The sequence below is a fragment of the Schistocerca gregaria genome, chromosome 5, assembly GCF_023897955.1.
Source record: "Schistocerca gregaria isolate iqSchGreg1 chromosome 5, iqSchGreg1.2, whole genome shotgun sequence".
Lineage (NCBI taxonomy): Eukaryota > Metazoa > Arthropoda > Insecta > Orthoptera > Acrididae > Schistocerca > Schistocerca gregaria.
Genome location: NC_064924.1, coordinates 609,492,383 through 609,512,179, shown reverse-complemented (window position 1 = coordinate 609,512,179; position 19,797 = coordinate 609,492,383). Strand labels below are relative to the sequence as shown.

Here is a 19,797-nt window from a genome sequence, read left to right as displayed (position 1 = left end):
GTTCTTTCTGACAGACACAGAACTATATACTTATATGGATATGGTGTCTGTTCTTTGGGACATGTCCAAAAGAACAGACACCATATCCATATATGTATTTAGAGAGGTAGCTGGAAGGTCTGGCTAACTGTTGCGAAAAAGAGATTTTTGATTTTCACCGTGGTCTTCATTTCGTGACCGAACGGACCTTACTTTCCGAACAGCCCTCGTAGAATTGTGCCTTCAAATTTTACTTATGCCGTGTAATGTATTCTACAGCTAATCAGTTCTGCGATTTTTCTTAGACACGTGGAAATTAGGGCAGATAATTACATTTTACCCTATTACAACTCTGTACTTCAGTGTATCAGTTGTAGCAGGTTAAACCTTGACTGATGCCATGCACTGAAAAAGATATTCCCATGAGAAATTGGGTAACGGAAGGAATACCGTACTGCGCCTCAGAGGTGACTACACGACTTACGAGATCGCAGATGTGTTGTGCAGCGAGTGCCATGACACACTATACTGCTTATATATCTAACTAAGAAAATACGAGTTACCGCTAGGCGTCCGAGAAGGCACTTTGTCGAGATGCCGTAGATCTTTGTCATCGTGCTTCGACTTCACAGCAGGGGCGCTCGTACCTTGTGCTGTAGGGCAACAGAATCTAATGCTGACGGACCGTGACTCACAATCTGACAGGACTCGTAATTAATGTTAGCATAATTTCAGGCAATCTACATAAGACTTAATGGTAAGATAATGCCGGATATACAACTAGTAATATTATCAACGGCCATCTTGAGACAATATACATCTACGAGGTCTGTTCAGAACATTTCAGAACATTCGTAATTTCCGGCCAATGGTGTGTTATAGCGAAATACAGTTGGCATTCCTGCACATGCCTGTGTTTAATGTCTAACTGCCGAAAGTTTCATTGTTTTATATCTTTTAGTTACTGTTCAGCGCTGTGTTGAATAGAACACAGTTTCCGAATTGCGAGAAGGCAGAGTTAGAGAATCACAGGGTCTGCATTAAATTTTGAGTTAAACTCAAGAAAACCTAACAGAGACACACGAAATGATGCAAGAAGCCTAAGGTGACGAGTCTTAAAAGGTACTTGTTGTAACGTATGGTCCATACGGTTTAAAAATGTCCGGACGGAAATTAACGGTTACCCTCTTCCAGGACGCCTTTAGACGTCTACCGACAACCCTCATGTCAGGAACGTCAACGAAATTGTGCGTCCTATTCGAAGATTGACTGTCCTAGGGATTGCAGAAGAATGTAACATTTCTATTGGATCATGTCATGTAATCCTTACACAGCGTCTGGGAATGCATTGTGTTGCCACCCAAGTTCGTCCCACCGGCTGGTGAGTCAAGACCAGAAAGACTTCCGCCTCGCAGTCTATGAAAACGTGTTGGATCGCGCTAATGAGAACGAAATGTTCCCAAGGGAATCATAACTGATGATGGAACACGGATCTATGGTTGTGATGTTGAGACCAAGATTGAGTCTTCGCAATGGTTAGGGAAAGGTTCTCCAAGATCAAAAAAGCTCAGGTCAGACGTCAAAGCCATGCAGATAGTTTATCTTGATTTTTAAGGATTACTTCATCATGAATTCGTGTCACAAGGACGCCTGCGAGAAAATGTAATAAGAAATGTGGCGAGACCATTCTTGGCACTTGCATACGAGAACGCACCCGTATATTAATTGCCGTTGGTGCGTGACTATAGCACAGAAAACGAAATCATTCGTCTGCTTCCCCCTCCGTGCTTATTTTTTTTAAAATTCCAAAGTGGGAAAATCTGTTGAAAGGACGAAGATTTGCAACCCGCTTCCGGAAGTGAAAACTGCGCTGGGAGCTGTCTATTAATAGTGGACGAGAGTGTTTCGAAGGAGACCACGTACAATAAATAAAAGATAAGTGCAGAAAAATTTTGTGGACATAGTTCCGGAATCTCCTGAAAAGGCCTCGCACATCCATACTCTGCAGGATATCTTGAACGTTACGTGGCGCAGCGAATAATCATTTTCCACTTACTTGTTCCATTCGCGGATAGGGTGCGGGAAGAATGACACGTCAGCTTTAATACCTCTTGTTTTCCTGAAATGATCCTTTAGCGAGTTTTATGGGGAAGTAAGTAATATGTTTATGAAACGTACGATTTGAGGATCTTGAAATTAAGCCTCACCAGGATAAACAACTCCTCTCACGCAGCGTCTCCCCCCTAGAGTTCAAAGAGCAATTGCGTTACTCTGTCGCACATACTAAATAAATCCGTAGGGAGACCCGCTGCTCTTATTTAGATTTTTTCGACCCCTTCTAGCAATCCTCCCCAGCAGCGATCCCAGAATTGCGATCAGTATTCATGTATCGGTCGTCCCAGAGGTTTCTATTGTGAATGATTTACATTGCCTTAGTAGTCCTCCAATGTATGACAGTGTGACACGTACTTCTCTACAAAGACTTTTATGTGATTGGGGAATTTTTAATAGATCCCGATGATTACTGTCAGATATTCTACAGTTGTTCCTGTTCGCAGCGATTTACCACAATAGTGCAGTCAAACAGTGATGGATATTATTTCTTTCTTTTATTCGCATTTATTGACGTTATCGGCCAAGTGCCAATCTCTGCTCGAGTCGTCCATCCCCTGCAAGTCTTCCTACATTTTCCTACGGATTTCTGGCTCCTATAGAAAACAGAATCTTCAGAATCAGCCACGAACACTCCAACTCTCATCGAGTTCGGATGTGATCCACCAAAAAACGCAATGGTGTGCAAAACTTGAGGAAGAATGTTAGTTTCCCATGATGGGTTATTGACAAATAACACAGCTCAATCATGCTTGGGCTTTACATAGAACCGACTGCAACACAAAGAACTACGCAATGAGACAAACAGAATAGACTCTTTTGTTCAAAGCCAATAATTACACAGAAGTCACCGAGATATATGACGGTTCCCTGACATTAGCAAAGGCGGGACACGGTTCTTAATAGAGCTTGTGATCGCCTCGGGTGTCCCGGTATGCGGTGAAAAGTACTCTCATATTGTACACAACGATGGTAAGGAGTCCTCCACCAGCGCGAATGACAAGTGGCGCATGGTCCTTGGTGCATTTGGAGGTGCTGCAGTACGTCTTCCCAAAGCGTCCCACAAGTGCCCGATGGGACTTAAGTAGGGGAAACGGCCGGACCAGTCCATTCATATGGTACTTAGAGCTCCTCCAACAGTGCAGATCGGTGCTGTCGCTCATCGTCATCCTAAAAATGAAATCAGTGTCTCATGAACTCCTGACAAGATACACGTGGGGAACGAGTACAGTGTCAGAATAACGTTGGCCGGTGAGCGGAACACGTAACGCATTCAGGAACATTGTCGAACAAGATCGTCTGAGTTGTCCAGATACTACAGGGAACATGTAACGCATGCAGGAACATTATCGAACAACATCGTTTGAGTGGTCCAGGTATTATGGGAATATTTGATGCATCCACGAACATTGTCGAACATGACTGTCTGAGTGGTCCAGTTATCACGGGGAACACATAAGGCAACGAAGAGCATTATCGAACATGATCGTTTGTGTGGTCCACATGCTACAGGGAACCCTAAAGCATCCAGGAACATTATCGAACATGATCGTTCGAGTGGTCCAGGTATTACAGGGAACATGTAGCGCATCCAGGAACATTGTCGAACATGATCGTTTGAGTGGTCCAGGTATTTCGGGGAACATATAACGCATTATCGAACATGATCGTTTGTGTGGTCCACATGCTACAGGGAACCCTAAAGCATCCAGGAACATTATCGAACATGATCGTTTGAGTGGTCCAGATATTATGGGTAACATGTAACGCATCCAGGAACATTGTCGAACATGATCGTTCGAGTGGTCTAGGTATTACAGGGAACACGTAGCGCATCCAGGAACATTGTCGAACATGATCGTTTTAGTGGTCCAGGTATTTCGGGGAACATATAACGCATAGAGGAAAATTGTTAAACATGATCGTTTTAGTGGTCCAGATATTATGGGGAACATGTAACACAACCAGGAACATTGTCGAACATGATCGTTTGAGTGGTCCAGATACTACTGGGAATTTGTAACGCAACCAGGAACATTGTCGAATATGATCGTTTGAGTAGTCCAGGTATTACGGGGAAAATGTAACGCAACCTGGAAGATTGTCGAACATGATCGTTTGAGTGGTCCAGGTGTTACAGTGTGCGAAGGCATAATGTTGCATGCGCATACTGACCTCTATATGTGATTCTTGAAGTTTTCCCGCCGTAGTGAATATTCTAAGAGGTGGCGGACACTCACCTGAAGATGGCTGGACGCTTGCCAGCCGAAATTTGTTGCAAGAACTCAACTTTATCCGGCTGCAGTCCCAAAACCACATAGATTAACCTCCAGATCTTCGAGCACGGGACACCAACCGGTCAACGCTATTGTGACACTATACTAATTCACCATATACGCCATTTCAGAGGTGCATTCGATCCTCAGTCCGTTTTTACGGATGACAGTGTGCGAGCCCATCAAACAGCTCAGGTGGAGGAGCTCTTGGAGAGAGAAGATCCCATCGAGGATGTGTGGGATGCATTGGAGAGACGTATTCGGCAGTTCCTCAGGCACCAATGATCATTAAGCAGTTACAAAGTGAGAATGATATAAGAACGGAACGCCCAACTACACAAGAAATTGTTATCAGTCTGCTTCCTCATCGCACAGCATGCACCGCCGCGTGTGGTGGTCACACACCTTACTAAGGACCGTGTCCCGCCGCTTCTGTAATCCAGAGGACCGTCATGAATAGCCATGATTTCAGAGTAATTGTGTGTTTGAATAAACGTTTCATTTTCGTTCGATTCATTGAGGTTTTATTATTATTATTATCACTTAGTTACTTTATGTACTGTAGCAGTTCTTCCCACGTATGGTACAAGTTTCATCGTTACTTGGCAGTGACACATCACGCGAAAGTTAGTTTCCCTTAACTTTAGCACACCAGTTTATAACCAACTGCTGAATGCAGTATTTCACTGGACAAGAAAAAATTTTGTTACTAAAGGAAAAAATACGGTATGTAGTACGCTGTATTAATAAATTATGCAGAACGCTGTTCTCTGAATTAGCTGCATATAAACAGGGTTTTGAAGCCATTGAAGCAACCGGCAATGTGAATTACACCGTTTTATGTACGGTAATAGGAAATTCCAGTAGTAGTGGTGCACAACGCCATTTACGGGGTGTTTGAATGTCAGGGTGTAAAGAAATCGTCCGTTACTTAATTTCCTAGAGAGTAGTAGTAGTAAAGAAATACGCTATACCACAGGAGTACACTTAAGCAGATTGTTGGGTCACAAGTTCTCTTATAGATTCTCAGTTGCGCAGGGAACAAAGCGTTTCTTCGCCAAGTAAATTGTCGTCTAAAATCCTTCATGATCTCGTCGCCTGCCCTTTTTTTTAATAACGTGACTGGGTGATTAATAGTAGAAGGTATATTACTGACCGCTCACCGGCTTAAGTGGCCAAAGAGGGGACAGAAATCTGACGGTGGTCTTATAGAAGGAATCTTCGCAGTGTTTGCCTTAAACCATGTGGGAAACCAGAGAAAATCTCAGTATCAGTCTGCTTTGCGGAACATAATACGAGAAAAGATAATAATTCTGCAAGTAAAAAATGATTTGTCTTCAATAAATAATTGAAGCTAACCCTATCAGTGTATGACTTTTAGCCGATACGGTAATGAAGGTATCGACAACTGCATAAACACAGAAACAGCTCGGAAATCGGGCTGGGTTACCCGTCAGTTATCACAAATGCTATTGCAATAAATAGTAGAAAATATGCCTCAATACATCACAGTTTTCTTAATAACTCGTAATGCATGAAACAGTACACGTTAAAGTTAATGCTACGCTTCAGCTTGAAAGAGAAAGAGCTACCAAAGCACCGGAGCATCTGAACTATTTAATGTAACTGAATCTGCTGTAATTTATGATATATTCATCTCTACAGGTAAGCGCGTCTACTATTAGCTGTGCTGGCTTTCTTACCATTCACTTTATAACTGAAGCGCCAAAGAACTGGCATAGGCATGCGTATTCCAATACAGAGACATGTAAACAGACAGAATACGGCACTGCTGTCGGCAACGATTGTATACACAACAAGTGTCTGCCGCAACTGTCAGTTCGGTTAGTGCTGCTAAAGTGGCACGTTATCAAGATTTAAGAGAGTTTGAACGTGGTGTTGTAGTCGGCGCACGAGCTACGGGACACAGCATCTCCGAGGTAGCGATGATGTGGGGATTTTCTCATACGACCAGTTCCCGAGTGTACCGTGAATATCGGGAATCCGGTAGAACATCAAACCTCTGACATCACTGCGGCCGGAAAAGATCCTTCAAGAACGAGACCAACGGCGACTTTTCAATCGTTCAGCGCAACAGAACTGCAACGCTTTGCAAATTGCTGCATATTTCAAAGCTGGGCCATCAACAAGTTTCAGCGTGCGAACCATTTAACGAAACATCATCGGTATGGACTTTAGGAGCCGAAGGTCCACTCGTTTACCCTTGATGACTACACGGCACAAAGCTTTACGCCTCTCCTAGGACCGTCAATAGCGATATTGGACTGTTGATGACTGGCATCATTTATGTTGGCTGGTCGGACGAGTCTCGTTTCAAATTGTATCGAGCGGATGGACATGTACGGGTATGGAGAGAACCTCTTGAATTTATGGACCCTGCTTGTCAGCATGGGGCTGTTCAAGCTCTTGGAGCCTCTGTAATGGTGTGGGGAGAGTGCAGTTGGAGTGATACGGGACCAGTGATACGTCTAGATACGAGTCTGACAGGTGACACGTACGTAAGCATCCTGTCTGATCACCTGCATCCATTCATTTCCCTTGCCCATTCCGACGGACTGGGGCAAGTCCGGCAGGGCAATGCTAGACTCCACACCTCCAGAATTGCTACAGAGTGGCTCTAGGAACACTCTTCTGAGTTTAAACACTTCCGCTGGCCACCAAACTGCCCAGACATGAACACTACTGAGCGTATATGAGATGCCTTGCAACGTGCTGTTCAGAATTGATCTCCACTCAGTCGTACTTTTACTGATTTATGGACCACCCGTAGGATATTTGGTGGCAACGCCCTCCAGCACTACTTCAGACATTAGCAGAGTCTATGTCACGTCGTGTTGCCACACTTCGACGTTCTCGCGGGGGCCCTTTACGATATTAAGCAGCCGCACCAGTTTCTTTGGCTCTTCAGTGTACATCACGATCCATTTTAAAAGGAATAGGTTACTGAAATGATTTGAGACTGCTGTCTAGTAACCTCTGGTACTTGCACGCTAACCTACGGCCTTTTATAAAAGTACATGTATACTAATTTACCGGGACGGCTTTTGTCAGGGGAAGCCATGGCGAGGTCCTGTTGTTTGATTCCGGGCTCGGCGGCGCCTTGTAGAAGCTCCAACTCTGGAAAATTGTAACCCACTTGAAGTTATGGGTAGCTGATAATATAGTGCAATATCATTACGTAGGCTTCGTGAAATGCTGTCAATCTAATTAAAGCTCTGTGAGTGTAATTCAGCATCATAACGTAAAATACCGAAATAATCGCTTCTCGACCGTATTAGAACGGCCTTCCTCAGAACGTCGGATGTTTCTGATGGAGGTAGATATTTCTATATACGGCGTCCCTGCAGCTGTATGAAGTCAGTTGATGCCATAGTTCTATACGTTTATAACGATCTCGATCAACAGTCTACACAAGGTTGAAAGCCGCTGCAGTGCCGACATTTCAGTACATTCAGTGTGACAGTCACTCAGACATTTTAATGAAACTGTATCATTGTGCTGAATGATCGGTAACTGTAGCGACTGACAGAGTATTAATAACATGAACTGCAACAATACTTAAATTTTTATGGGTTACGTGTTTGTTTGTTGCGGTCTTCAGTCCGAAGACGGTTTGGATGCAGCTCTCCACGCTCGTGTTACCTGCACAAAAATCTACACCTCTGCATAACTATTGCAGACAACATGCACGTATGAACCTCCTTACTTTATTCAAGCCTGGGTCGCCCTCTACAGCTTTTACCCCGAAATTTGCTTCCATTACCAAACTGACGGTTCTGTGATGTCCCAGGGAGAGCCCTCTCAACCGATCGCTTCTTTCAGACAAGTTTTACCATAACAATCTTTTTCCCCAGTTCGATTCACTACCTCTCATTGGTTATTCGATATACCTACTTAATTTCAATATTCTTCCTTTGCACCACATTTCAAAATCTTCTTTTAGTTTCTTACCTCAACTATTAATCGTCAGCTTTTCGTAGAGGGCTATACTCCATCAAAATACCTTCAAAAAAGACGCCCTCACACTTAAATTTATATCGGATTTTAATAAATTTTCGTTTTTCGGAAATGATTTTCTTACTATTGTTACTCTACATTTTAGATCTTCTGCACTTCAACTATCATCAGTCAGATTGTTGCCCAATAAGCAAATTTCACTGACTAGTTTTAGTGTCTAATTTCCCAGTCTAATTTCTTGATCATCGCCTCGGTCTAGTTTCTTGATCATCGGCTTATTTCATTCGATTACTTTCGATTACCTTTGTTTTACTTTTATTACTATTCATCTTAAGAGCTATTTTCAAGACACAATTAATTCCGAGCATCAAATGAAATTATATGATTCGAGAGACCTTTTTGAGTCTCAAACATCTTATTACGCGCACATGCAGAATAAAGTGACGAATGAAATTGGTTCCGAGGCTGCGGTTCCAACCTGGGTCTCGTGCTAACTTGGCAGACGCGCTAGCAACTACGCCAACCTGGCACACTGGCCCTGCACATCTGCCCTAGCACGCCTTCCTCATCTGCAATGCTGCTCGAGTTTAGGGAATACTAAGAGGGCTGACGTGTGAATGGAAATTTGGAACGAGCAACTGGACGTGCTAGGCTAGTCCCTGCAGCTCTGCAAAGCCACTATGCCAGGTTGGCGTAGTTGTAGTGCTTAGTGCATCTACTTAGAGAGCAGGGGGCCCTTGTGCAAATTCTGCCCCTCCTATAAATTGTCATTCGTCGCTTCAGTCTCCACATATACATCAATGCCATTCAACTGATCTTTCAAGTCCTTTGCCGGCCGCGGTGGCGCAGCGGTTCTAGGCGCTAGAGTATGTTATTGTATCTGCACACTGAGCAAGCGGTAACAGAAACGAAGAAGAAATTTGATGAAGGGGATTAAAGTTCAGGAAGAAGAAACAATAACTTTCTGGTTTGCCAATTACAATGTAATTTTGTCAGAGACGGCTAAGGAATTGACAAAATGGTCCAAATGGCTCTGAGCACTATGGGACTTAACATCTGAGGTCACCAGTCCCCTAGAACTTAGAACTGCTTAAACCTAACTAACCTAAGGACATCACACACATCCATGCCCGAGGCAGGATTCGAACCTGCGACCGTTGCGGTCGCTCGGTTCCAGACTGTAGCGCCTAGAAATGCAAGGCCACTCCGGCCGGCCATGTCGAAGTATTCTACTCATGATGTATCGAGGGATTATTCGAACTAACCTGGACTACAGTTGTAGCTTTATCACAATGCGCCTAAGATTTACCTCTCAAAATTAGACTCTCTTCAGCTCAGAGCCATTCGTACCTGCCTGGGTATCATGCGTTCGAAGCCTACAAACGGTCTTTTGGTGGAGGCAGGAGAGATGCTCTTAAGCATTTGACGTCAAATGGTGTCAGATTAAACTTTCTTTCAAGGAATGGCTTTCCTGGAAAGTCTTGTCTATAAGATTAGAGACCGCAATTACCAAATACGGAATGTCTCCAACACAAGAACTAAAATTGTGGCCGTCTGCACAAGCTTTGACTCTTGGTATTCTGCCATAAGTACTATGCGATGTTCTTCACATTTCACTTTATTTGAATATGATCTTGACACTCTCAGCTGCCGTTTTCCAGTATATGACAACCTTGTCCAGTGCGAACGAAAATTTCAGATTTTACTGTCTACCTGACGCTTAGTGGTCTAGTTGTATCTGTGTATATACTGATTGATCCAAAATTCAGGTTTTCAATGCCCTCAGACAATGGCGGCTGTTATGTAATAGCACAAGAATACGTGAACACCCCAACTTTTGACATTTTGCGGATTTATTGGTAATTTTTCTTTGAATGCTGTTAAACTCAATGTAGATGCGGTAATCTAAAATACACTTCACTAAATCTCTCTCGTTTTGCTACATTGACTAGACTCGGTGAAACTCGACATCAGGTCGCGAACGCACCTTTACTTGCGCAAGTTTTAAGTTTCCTGCTCATGCGGAACTGGCGTAACTTAATTTCCTTACGAGCGAAATACATACGAATTCGATAAACAATGCGCAAGGTTCAAGGCGTTGATTGATAGCTCTTATCACTCAACTAGAAGTCCAAGTCAATGCCAAAAGGTGATAGTACACTGCAACAGATTTTAATCCACGTTCGCTTGGCACAAATCCCGCTAGGCGGTAGCACATTCCACTGATACGCCAGTTCACTCACTATATTGCAAAATTAGATTGGTCATCAGTATTTGCTATAGTTACGCTGATAGAAAAACCTATTTTGTGAACTTCTGAATTATATATAGCACATTAACTCTGGATTTTATCATATCTATTTTATCGTACAGTAACCCATTTTAGATGCTGGAGAACCATAAAGTACACCACTGTCGATTGTGAGATTGTAGCATTTATTCATTCTTCTGACATTTGTTGATCTTATTTAGCGCCAGATTTATATCCCACTTTGCACGTGTATCTGAGCAGTCATGAAAAGCTGTCTCGCTGGTTTCTCTAATATTCTCTTAAATATGGGGGTCGAAGACGGTGCGCTTACACCGCCTCATTCGTTGTCTAGTCAAGGGTCCTTGTTGGTAGATAGTTTTACTTGAATTTAATCATTAACGCGAACGACAATTTGTGTTTGCAGTTGGCTGTTTATTGTGCAGGAATCGGCTTTCCTACGGAGTGTCAACATCAAATCTGTTGAATCTGTGTAACAGAAAAGAAAATTACCAGGCAAAGTTAGCAGCAAAGGTGGGAGGGCCTCCCAGACCAGATCCGCTGTCTGAGAAAGTGACGAAGTCAAATAAGCGTGACTACAAGCGAACATTTAACAAAGAAGTGTATAATAAGCACAAGTTGTTGTCTGGGTGCAACATAAGAATGCCCAATTTTCAATCGAGAAAAAAAAAGGTTGAAATGTGTGTGAACTCTTATGGGACTTAACTGCTAAGGTCATCAGTCCCTAAGCTTTTACACTACTTAATCTAAATTATGCTAGTCCGCATCTCGTGGTCGAGCGGTAGCGTTCTCGCTTCCCACGCCCGGGTTCGATTCTTGGTGGGGTCAGGGATTTTCTCTGCCTCGTGATGGCTGGGTGTTGTGTGATGTCCTTAGGTTAGTTAGGTTTACGTAGTTCTAAGTTCTAGGGGACTGATGACCACAGATGTTAAGTCCCATAGTGCTCAGAGCCATCTGAAACATTTTTTAAAAATTATCCTAAGGACAAACACACACAACCATGCTCAAGGGAGGACTCGAACCTCCGCCGGGACCAGCCGTACAGTCCATGACTGCAGCGCCCTAGACCGCTCGTCTAACCCCACGCGGCCTTAGGCGAGAAGTTAATTCGTTGACTAGCACCTGTATTAGGTATGTTGTGCATTTGCCCAAAAGTATAAAAAGCGCTAAACCTCCCGCTTGCAGAAAAAAGTGAAACTTATAGTGGGGAAAGCTTCAATATTATTTCGTTCTTGCCATAAACTGTACTGAATTATGTACACAACAACAAACTTCCAGAAAAATTCTTCCCTTTTTCAGACAAGTTACGCATATTATTATTATTATTATTATTATTACTGTTAGTATGATGGTGATTATTATAATTATTGACAGCGGCTGAAGGTGTATAAATATGTTAATAAGCGTACCTGTTACACAGCAGATACTATTAATTTCGCACTCTGATGTTTATCTACATTTAAAAAATTGTGAACACCCAGGATGCATACTTACGAGCCAGCACTGCCTTCAGAGCCAAATCAGTAAGACCTAAAAACTACCTAAGATCGCTTCAATTTTTTACGGCTAAGACTGTCGTAAATTTGGAAGCATTTAAGTTTGTATCTTCTACTTCATCCTTGAAGATATTAACCGGTCGGACTCACTTAGTGCTCTTAAAAGTATTCAACTCGAAATACAGAAAGAAATCACTAACCGTTATATTCTGGATGTGGTACTGGAATATATTCCAGAGGGCAGACAATCATTCAGTTCTGGGGGCAGTTCCATGCTGTCATCCGCTATAATCAGGAAGCTGACGTATTTTGTTTTCATGCTTCAAATCTCACACTGAACGAAGGAAATTTCTGACGACTTTGGAGAGTATGGTTTACCTTCTGCCTCAATCAACATCTTCTCTTTTGGTCTCTAAAGACATTCGTCTGTAGGAAGTGACTGTCATTTTTTAAAATTAAGAGTATAGGAAAAATCTCTAGGATTCATATTTTCTAATTTCCATTTATCTGTATCAGTTGTTATTAAATTTAAGAAGTAGTGTGAATTGATTACATAAATGTGACTAGTTGATTTATGAGTCCATTTGTTGAACATCCGTTGTCGGAAAAGATTGAGATTTTCATTATGTAAATAAGCATTTTTGTATTTTATTTGTATAATTATGTGTTCTGAGTAAAAGTATATAGCATATGCTTTCTCTAAACCTCCCAAATGGATGGCGATCGGAGCCAAGAAGGCTGAATTTAAGACAAAGAAATTTTGTAATGACAGCCGGTGTTTTACGACACCTCTTGCAAAGAAAGTCCTAAAGGTCCTTCCAGGACGCAGCATCTTACAAAAAGTTTACTAGCGCAAGGAAAAAACGCCGATTGAAAATTCCTACATTCTACCTCTTATTCGGAATGTCTATGAGGCCTGAATATTAAATAATGTGGTGGAGCAGCGTGGTGCTCGCTAAATATAGCGGTCCGATGGCAGTCGTGTGCTCTGTGGGAAGGTGTTGGTGTTTTAGTAGTACAAGGTCCACCTTTTGTGATCAGCCGAGATTTTCTGTCAACAACACAGAGCTCAGAGAATCCAAACGCGCGTTCTAGTGCGGGGTCGTGGCTTTAGGTTGAAGAATCCCGTTTTCCTAATCAAGAATTGCCACTTCGCGAGTTTGCAAACGGTCAGTAGGAAGAGATCTCATATTAAGTTGTGGATACAAGTCGATTGCTGGATAATACGGACTTGGTAAGATTTTCACTGAAGCCAACAAATCATATTCTTTCCCGTGGAAATTGGAGTGTGTTGTTATTGTACCACATTTTAACTTGCTATTTTGAAATACACTCCTGGAAATGGAAAAAAGAACACATTGACACCGGTGTGTCAGACCCACCATACTTGCTCCGGACACTGCGAGAGGGCTGTACAAGCAATGATCACACGCACGGCACAGCGGACACACCAGGAACCGCGGTGTTTACCGTCAAATGGCGCTAGCTGCGCAGCATTTGTGCACCGCCGCCGTCAGTGTCAGCCAGTTTGCCGTGGCATACGGAGCTCCATCGCAGTCTTTAACACTGGTAGCATGCCGCGACAGCGTGGACGTGAACCGTATGTGCAATTGACGGACTTTGAGCGAGGGCGTATAGTTAGTATGCGGGAGGCAGGGTGGACGTACCGCCGAATTGCTCAACACTTGGGGCGTGAGGTCTCCACAGTACATCGATGTTGTCGCCAGTGGTCGGCGGAAGGTGCACGTGCCCGTCGACCTGGGACCGGACCGCAGCGACGCACGGATGCACGCCAAGACCGTAGGATCCTACGCAGTGCAGTAGGGGACCGCACCGCCACTTCCCACCAAATTAGGGACACTGTTGCTCCTGGGGTATCGGCAAGGACCATTCGCAACCGTCTCCATGAAGCTGGGCTACGGTCCCGCACACCGTTAGGCCGTCTTCCGCTCACGCCCCAACATCGCGCAGCCCGCCTCCAGTGGTGTCGCGACAGACGTGAATGGAGGGCCGAATGGAGACGTGTCGTCTTCAGCGATGAGAGTCGCTTCTGCCTTGGTGCCAATGATGGTCGTACGCGTGTTTGGCGCCGTGCAGGTGAGCGCCACAATCAGGACTGCATACGACCGAGGCACACAGGGCCAACACCCGGCATCATGGTGTGGGGAGAGATCTCCTACACTGGCCGTACACCTCTGGTGATCGTCGAGGGGACACTGAATAGTGCACGGTACATCCAAACCGTCATCGAACCCATCGTTCTACCATTCCTAGACCGGCAAGGGAACTTGCTATTCCAACAGGACAATGCACGTCCGCATGTATCCCGTGCCACCCAACGTGCTCTAGAAGGTGAAAGTCAACTACCCTGGCCAGCAAGATCTCCGGATCTGCCCCCATTGAGCATGTTTGGGACTGGATGAAGCGTCGTCTCACGCGGTCTGCACGCCCAGCACGAGCGCTGTTCCAACTGAGGCGCCAGGTGGAAATGGCATGGCAAGCCGTTCCACAGGACTACATCCAGCATCTCTACGATCGTCTCCATGGGAGAATAGCAGCCTGCATTGCTGCGAAAGGTGGATATACACTGTACTAGTGCCGACATTGTGCATGCTCTGTTGTCCGTGTCTATGTGCCTGTGGTTCTGTCAGTGTGATCATGTGATGTATCTGACCCCACGAATGTGTCAATAAAGTTTCCCCTTCCTGGGACAATGAATTCACGGTGTTCTTATTTCATTTTCCAGGAGTGTATTTTTCTGTTTTTGTTGTTGTGAACATTACGGGGAGAAGTTACTAGGAGCCAGTCGGAGGAGGAGTACCGAGCTGTCAACGGTGAAAATAGTCTCCAGTCCTGTGATCGGATCTCGGATTCTTTCTGAGAATGGTTTCTTAAAATTACTGACTTATGACTGGTGAGAGGTTCAACCCTGTCTTGCGGATCACAGCTAGGCTGGCGACCCTTATTTAGACTAATTTGATATCGTAGCAGAGTAGAGAACTAATGCGGGTTCGTCAACAAAAGTTTACGATTACATCTTCGGAGCGGCTCGGCGCGTAACGTATCTCGCGAGCCGCACTTTGACTAGAGCGCGCTGCTGCGGCCCCCGCCGCCGCTGGCTAACCAAGGGAGCGTGCGAACCCCCCGTCACAGATCTGATTCGTATTGCCACCGTGTGGAGGGCACGACCGGGACTTCAACACATGTACACAATAAGGCCCAACTCTCAACCATTTTCAGAAAAATCACGTTTGACAAATTTATTACTGTTTGCATACTGTACTTTGTATCTCTGTATGTCCGTCTTTCAAGCGATAGTCGCGGGACTCGGCTGTTCGATTGAGCATGTCAAATTAAACACCTTTCATTCGTCAATTTTCAACCTTATTTCATTAGGCAACCAGTTTCGGTGCTTTATTACGCCATCTGCGTATGTTCGCGTGTGTGCCAGTAGACTGCAGCCGAGCGAGTAAGCGATAATTGCGAGATCGAAGGATCTAATCACATTGCCGATGCACTTGTTTTTCATTCCCACGTAATTCCAACAACAGATATGTGTGGTGCGCCACGAAATTCTGTGATGGCCGAGGATCGTTTATACTGTAAGCCAGGTTTGTTTTGCAGTAGAGATATTGGAAAAACCACCAACATGCAAAAAATCTGGCATTCATCGCAAGTGCTGCATACCGCAATAATTATTGTTTTCTATGTTGCTATAATCACAAGCCCCGCGGGGAAGCTGCGAGGTTTGGATCGCCGTGTCACGATTTGCTCGACGCCCCCTGTCGGAGATTCGAGTCCTCCCGTAACAGCGTGTGTTGTCCTTAGCGTAAGATAGTTTAAATTAGTTTCAGTAATGTGTAAGCCTATAGTTTCATTTAGTTTCCCAAAGAAAGCAGGTGCTGACAGATGTGAAAATTACCGAACTATCAGTTTAATAAGCCACGGCTGCAAAATACTAACGCGAATTCTTTACAGACGAATGGAAAAACTGGTAGATGCAGACCTCGGGGAAGATCAGTTTGGATTCCGTAGAAATGTTGGAACACGTGAGGCAATACTGACCTTACGACTTATCTTAGAAGAAAGATTAAGAAAAGGCAAACCTACGTTTCTAGCATTTGTAGACTTAGAGAAAGCTTTTGACAATGTTGACTGGAATACTCTTTTTCAAATTCTAAAGGTGGCAGGGGTAAAATACAGGGAGCGAAAGGCTATTTATAATATGTACAGAAACCAGATGGCAGTCATAAGAGTCGAGGGGCATGAAAGGGAAGCAGTGGTTGGGAAAGGAGTGAGACAGGGTTGTAGCCTCTCCCCGATGTTATTCAATCTGTATATTGAGCAAGCAGTAAAGGAAACAAATGAAAAATTTGGAGTAGGTATTAAAATTCATGGAGACGAAGTAAAAACTTTGAGGTTCGCCGATGACATTGTAATTCTGTCAGAGACGGCAAAGGACTTGGAAGAGCAGTTGAATGGAATGGACAGTGTCTTGAAAGGAGGATATAAGATGAACATTAACAAAAGCAAAACGAGGATAATGGAATGTAGTCAAATTAAATCGGGTGATGCTGAGGGAATTAGATTAGGAAATGAGACACTTAAAGTAGTAAAGGAGTTTTGCTATTTAGGAAGTAAAATAACTGATGATGGTCGAAGTAGAGAGGATATAAAATGTAGACTGGCAATGGCCAGGAAAGCGTTTCTGAAGAAGAGAAATTTGTTAACATCGAATATAGATTTATGCATCAGGAAGTCGTTTCTGAAAGTATTTGTTTGGAGTGTAGCCATGTATGGAAGTGAAACATGGACGATAACTAGTTTGGACAAGAAGAGAATAGAAGCTTTCGAAATGTGGTGCTACAGAAGAATACTGAAGATAAGGTGGATAGATCACGTAACTAATGAGGAGGTATTGAATAGGATTGGGGAGAAGAGAAGTTTGTGGCACAACTTGACTAGAAGAAGGGATCGGTTGGTAGGACATGTTTTGAGGCATCAAGGGATCACAAATTTAGCATTGGAGGGCAGCGTGGAGGGTAAAAATCGTAGAGGGAGACCGAGAGATGAGTACACTAAGCAGATTCAGAAGGATGTAGGTTGCAGTAGGTACTGGGAGATGAAGCAGCTTGCACAGGATAGAGTAGCATGGAGAGCTGCATCAAACCAGTCTCAGGACTGAAGACAACAACAACAACAACAATGTGTAAGCCTAATGACCGATGGCTTCAGCAAATAAAAATTGCTCTGAGCACTATGGGACTTAACTTCTAAGGTCATTAGTCCCCTAGAACTTAGAACTACTTAAACCTAACTAACCTAAGGACATCACACACATCCATGCCCGAGGCAGGATTCGAACCTGCAACCGTAGCGTTCGCACGGTTCCACGCTGTTGCGCCTAGAACCGTTCGGCCATCCCGGCCGGCTGACTTCAGCAGTTTGGTCCAGTAGGAACTCACCACAAATTTCCAATTTTTCCAAATTTCTATGATCACTACCATACTGGTTCGTGAAGTGCTCCCCTGATTACACATCATAATTGTCACAGTAGTATAAATAAGATGACTATGCTTATTTGATCGAAAGTTCTTGTGTATCCTGTTCTTTTACTTCTACTTTCATTATGAACACTTTTCTCTCCTTTTTTCAGGATTAATGCTATAAAAGTAATAGATCATTCATTAAGATTGATGGAAACTTCTTGTTTATCCTTTCTTTTACTTCCACTTTCATTATGAACACGTTTTTCTCCTTTTTTAAAGATTACTATTATAAAAGCAATAGACCAATCATTAAACTGTCATAATTTACGTATACGTAAGAGATCTGTTGTAAGAATTATGTGGGAATGAAAAAATTTGATGCAAGCAGCGATATTCGATCGCGTTTTTGAAAACAAATGCTGACTCGCTAGGCTGCGGACTACTCGAACATTTGCGGCGGTGTAAGGTATTTGCGCATGTGTAAAATTTTCAAAGTGGGTTTTCTCGAAAACGGTTGAGAGCTGTGTCTTCGTGTTTCCATATCTGAAAGTCGTAGTCGTGTCCTACAGCGCCAGTCATTACGTATTATATCGGTGAGCGCAAGTTGGCACTAGCTGCGAGGCGCGGCTAGAAACAAGTGAACGCGCGCAGTGTTTGGCGGGCGGCCTACCCGTCTCGCAGCGCGGGCCGCCGCGGCCCAGCGGGCACTGGCAGCGCTGCCCCGGCGGCGAGCCCTCGGCCGGCTGCACGCATGTGCCCCCGGAGCCGCAGTCCAGCGTGCACGGCGCCGCCGTCGTGGGCGTCGGCGTGGGCGTCGTGGAGGCGGCGGTGCTACCGGCGGCCAGCGGCTGCGGCTGCGGCTGCGGCTGCAGGGCGTCGCCCACGAAGGAGACGGCGGGCGCCGGCACGGGCCCCGCCGCCAGCTCTGCCGAGAAGCTGGCGTCCTTCTGGTACAGCACGTCCTCGTCGCGGTCGCCCGCCGCCAGCGGCGCCACCAGTGGGCCGTGCACGCCCGCCAGGCTGCTGTCCGTCGTGTTCATCTCTGCAACACGCAGCGGCGGAAAGCGCTAAGTCTCCTCCCAGTACCACTACGTCAGTGTGTGTGGTGCTCAGAATATACAACATAGATACCACGATCAAATAATGATCTGCAAGGTATAGGAGAAAGATGGGCAGGGTGGATAAAGTACACACAATAAATGGTGTGCCGATAGAGACAATACGACACTTTAAAAGTTGGCTTTTGGATACAAAGTAAGATCAGTAAGATGTAAGTGATAAGAGATGTAGACTGCACGACTTCCTCCCTGACATAAGATACGCTAGAGAATGAAACATATCGATCCCAGCGACCGTATGATACACAACTGGCCACTGAAATTGCTACACCAAGAAGAAATACAGACGATAAACTAGTATTCATTGGACGAATATGTTATACTAGAACTGACATGTGATTACATTTTCACGCAATTTGGGTGCATAGATCACGAGAAATCAGTACTCATAACAACCACCTCTGGCCGTAATCACGGCCTTGGTACGCCTGGGCAATGAGTCAAACAGAACATGGATGGCGTGTACACGTACAGCTGCCCATGCAGCTTCAACACGGTACCACAGTTCATCAAGAGTAGTGACTGGCACATTGTGACGAGCCAGTTGCTCGACCACCATTGACCAGACGTTTTCAATGGGTGAGAGACCTGGAGAATGTGCTGGCCAGGGCAGCAGTCGAACATTTTCTGTAACCAGAAAGGCCCGTACAGGACCTGCAACATGCGGTCGTGCATTATCTTGCTGAAATGTACGGTTTCGCAGGGATCGAATCAAGGGTAGAGCCACGGGTCGTAACACATCTGGAATGTAACGTCCACTGTTCATTGTGCCGTCAATGCGAACAAGAGGTGACCGAGACGTGTAATCAATGGCACCCATACCATCATGCAGGGAGATACGCCAGTATGGAGATGACGAATACAGTCTTCCAATGTGCGTTCACCACTATGTCGCCAAACACGGATGCCTCCATCATGATGTTGTAAACACAACCTGCATTCATCCGAAAAAAAGGACGTTTTTCCATTCGTGCACCCACGTTAGGCGTTGAGTACACCATCGCATCTGTGATGCAGCGTCAAGGGTAACCGCAGCCATAGTCTCCGAGCTGATAGTGCATGCTGCTGCAAACGTCGTCA

The 19,797-nt window shown here is 44.6% G+C and overlaps 1 protein-coding gene across 1 annotated transcript in view; it reads right to left on the bottom strand.

Annotated features, from left to right (window-relative positions):
- LOC126272589 (pikachurin-like) overlaps nucleotides 1–19,797 on the bottom strand; it is an 887,807-nt gene that overhangs the window by 388,747 nt on the left and 479,263 nt on the right. Inside the window, exon 3 of the mRNA XM_049975515.1 lies at nucleotides 18,270–18,641. Coding sequence (XP_049831472.1) covers nucleotides 18,270–18,641 — 372 coding nt within the window. The remainder of the gene's footprint in view (nucleotides 1–18,269; nucleotides 18,642–19,797) is intronic.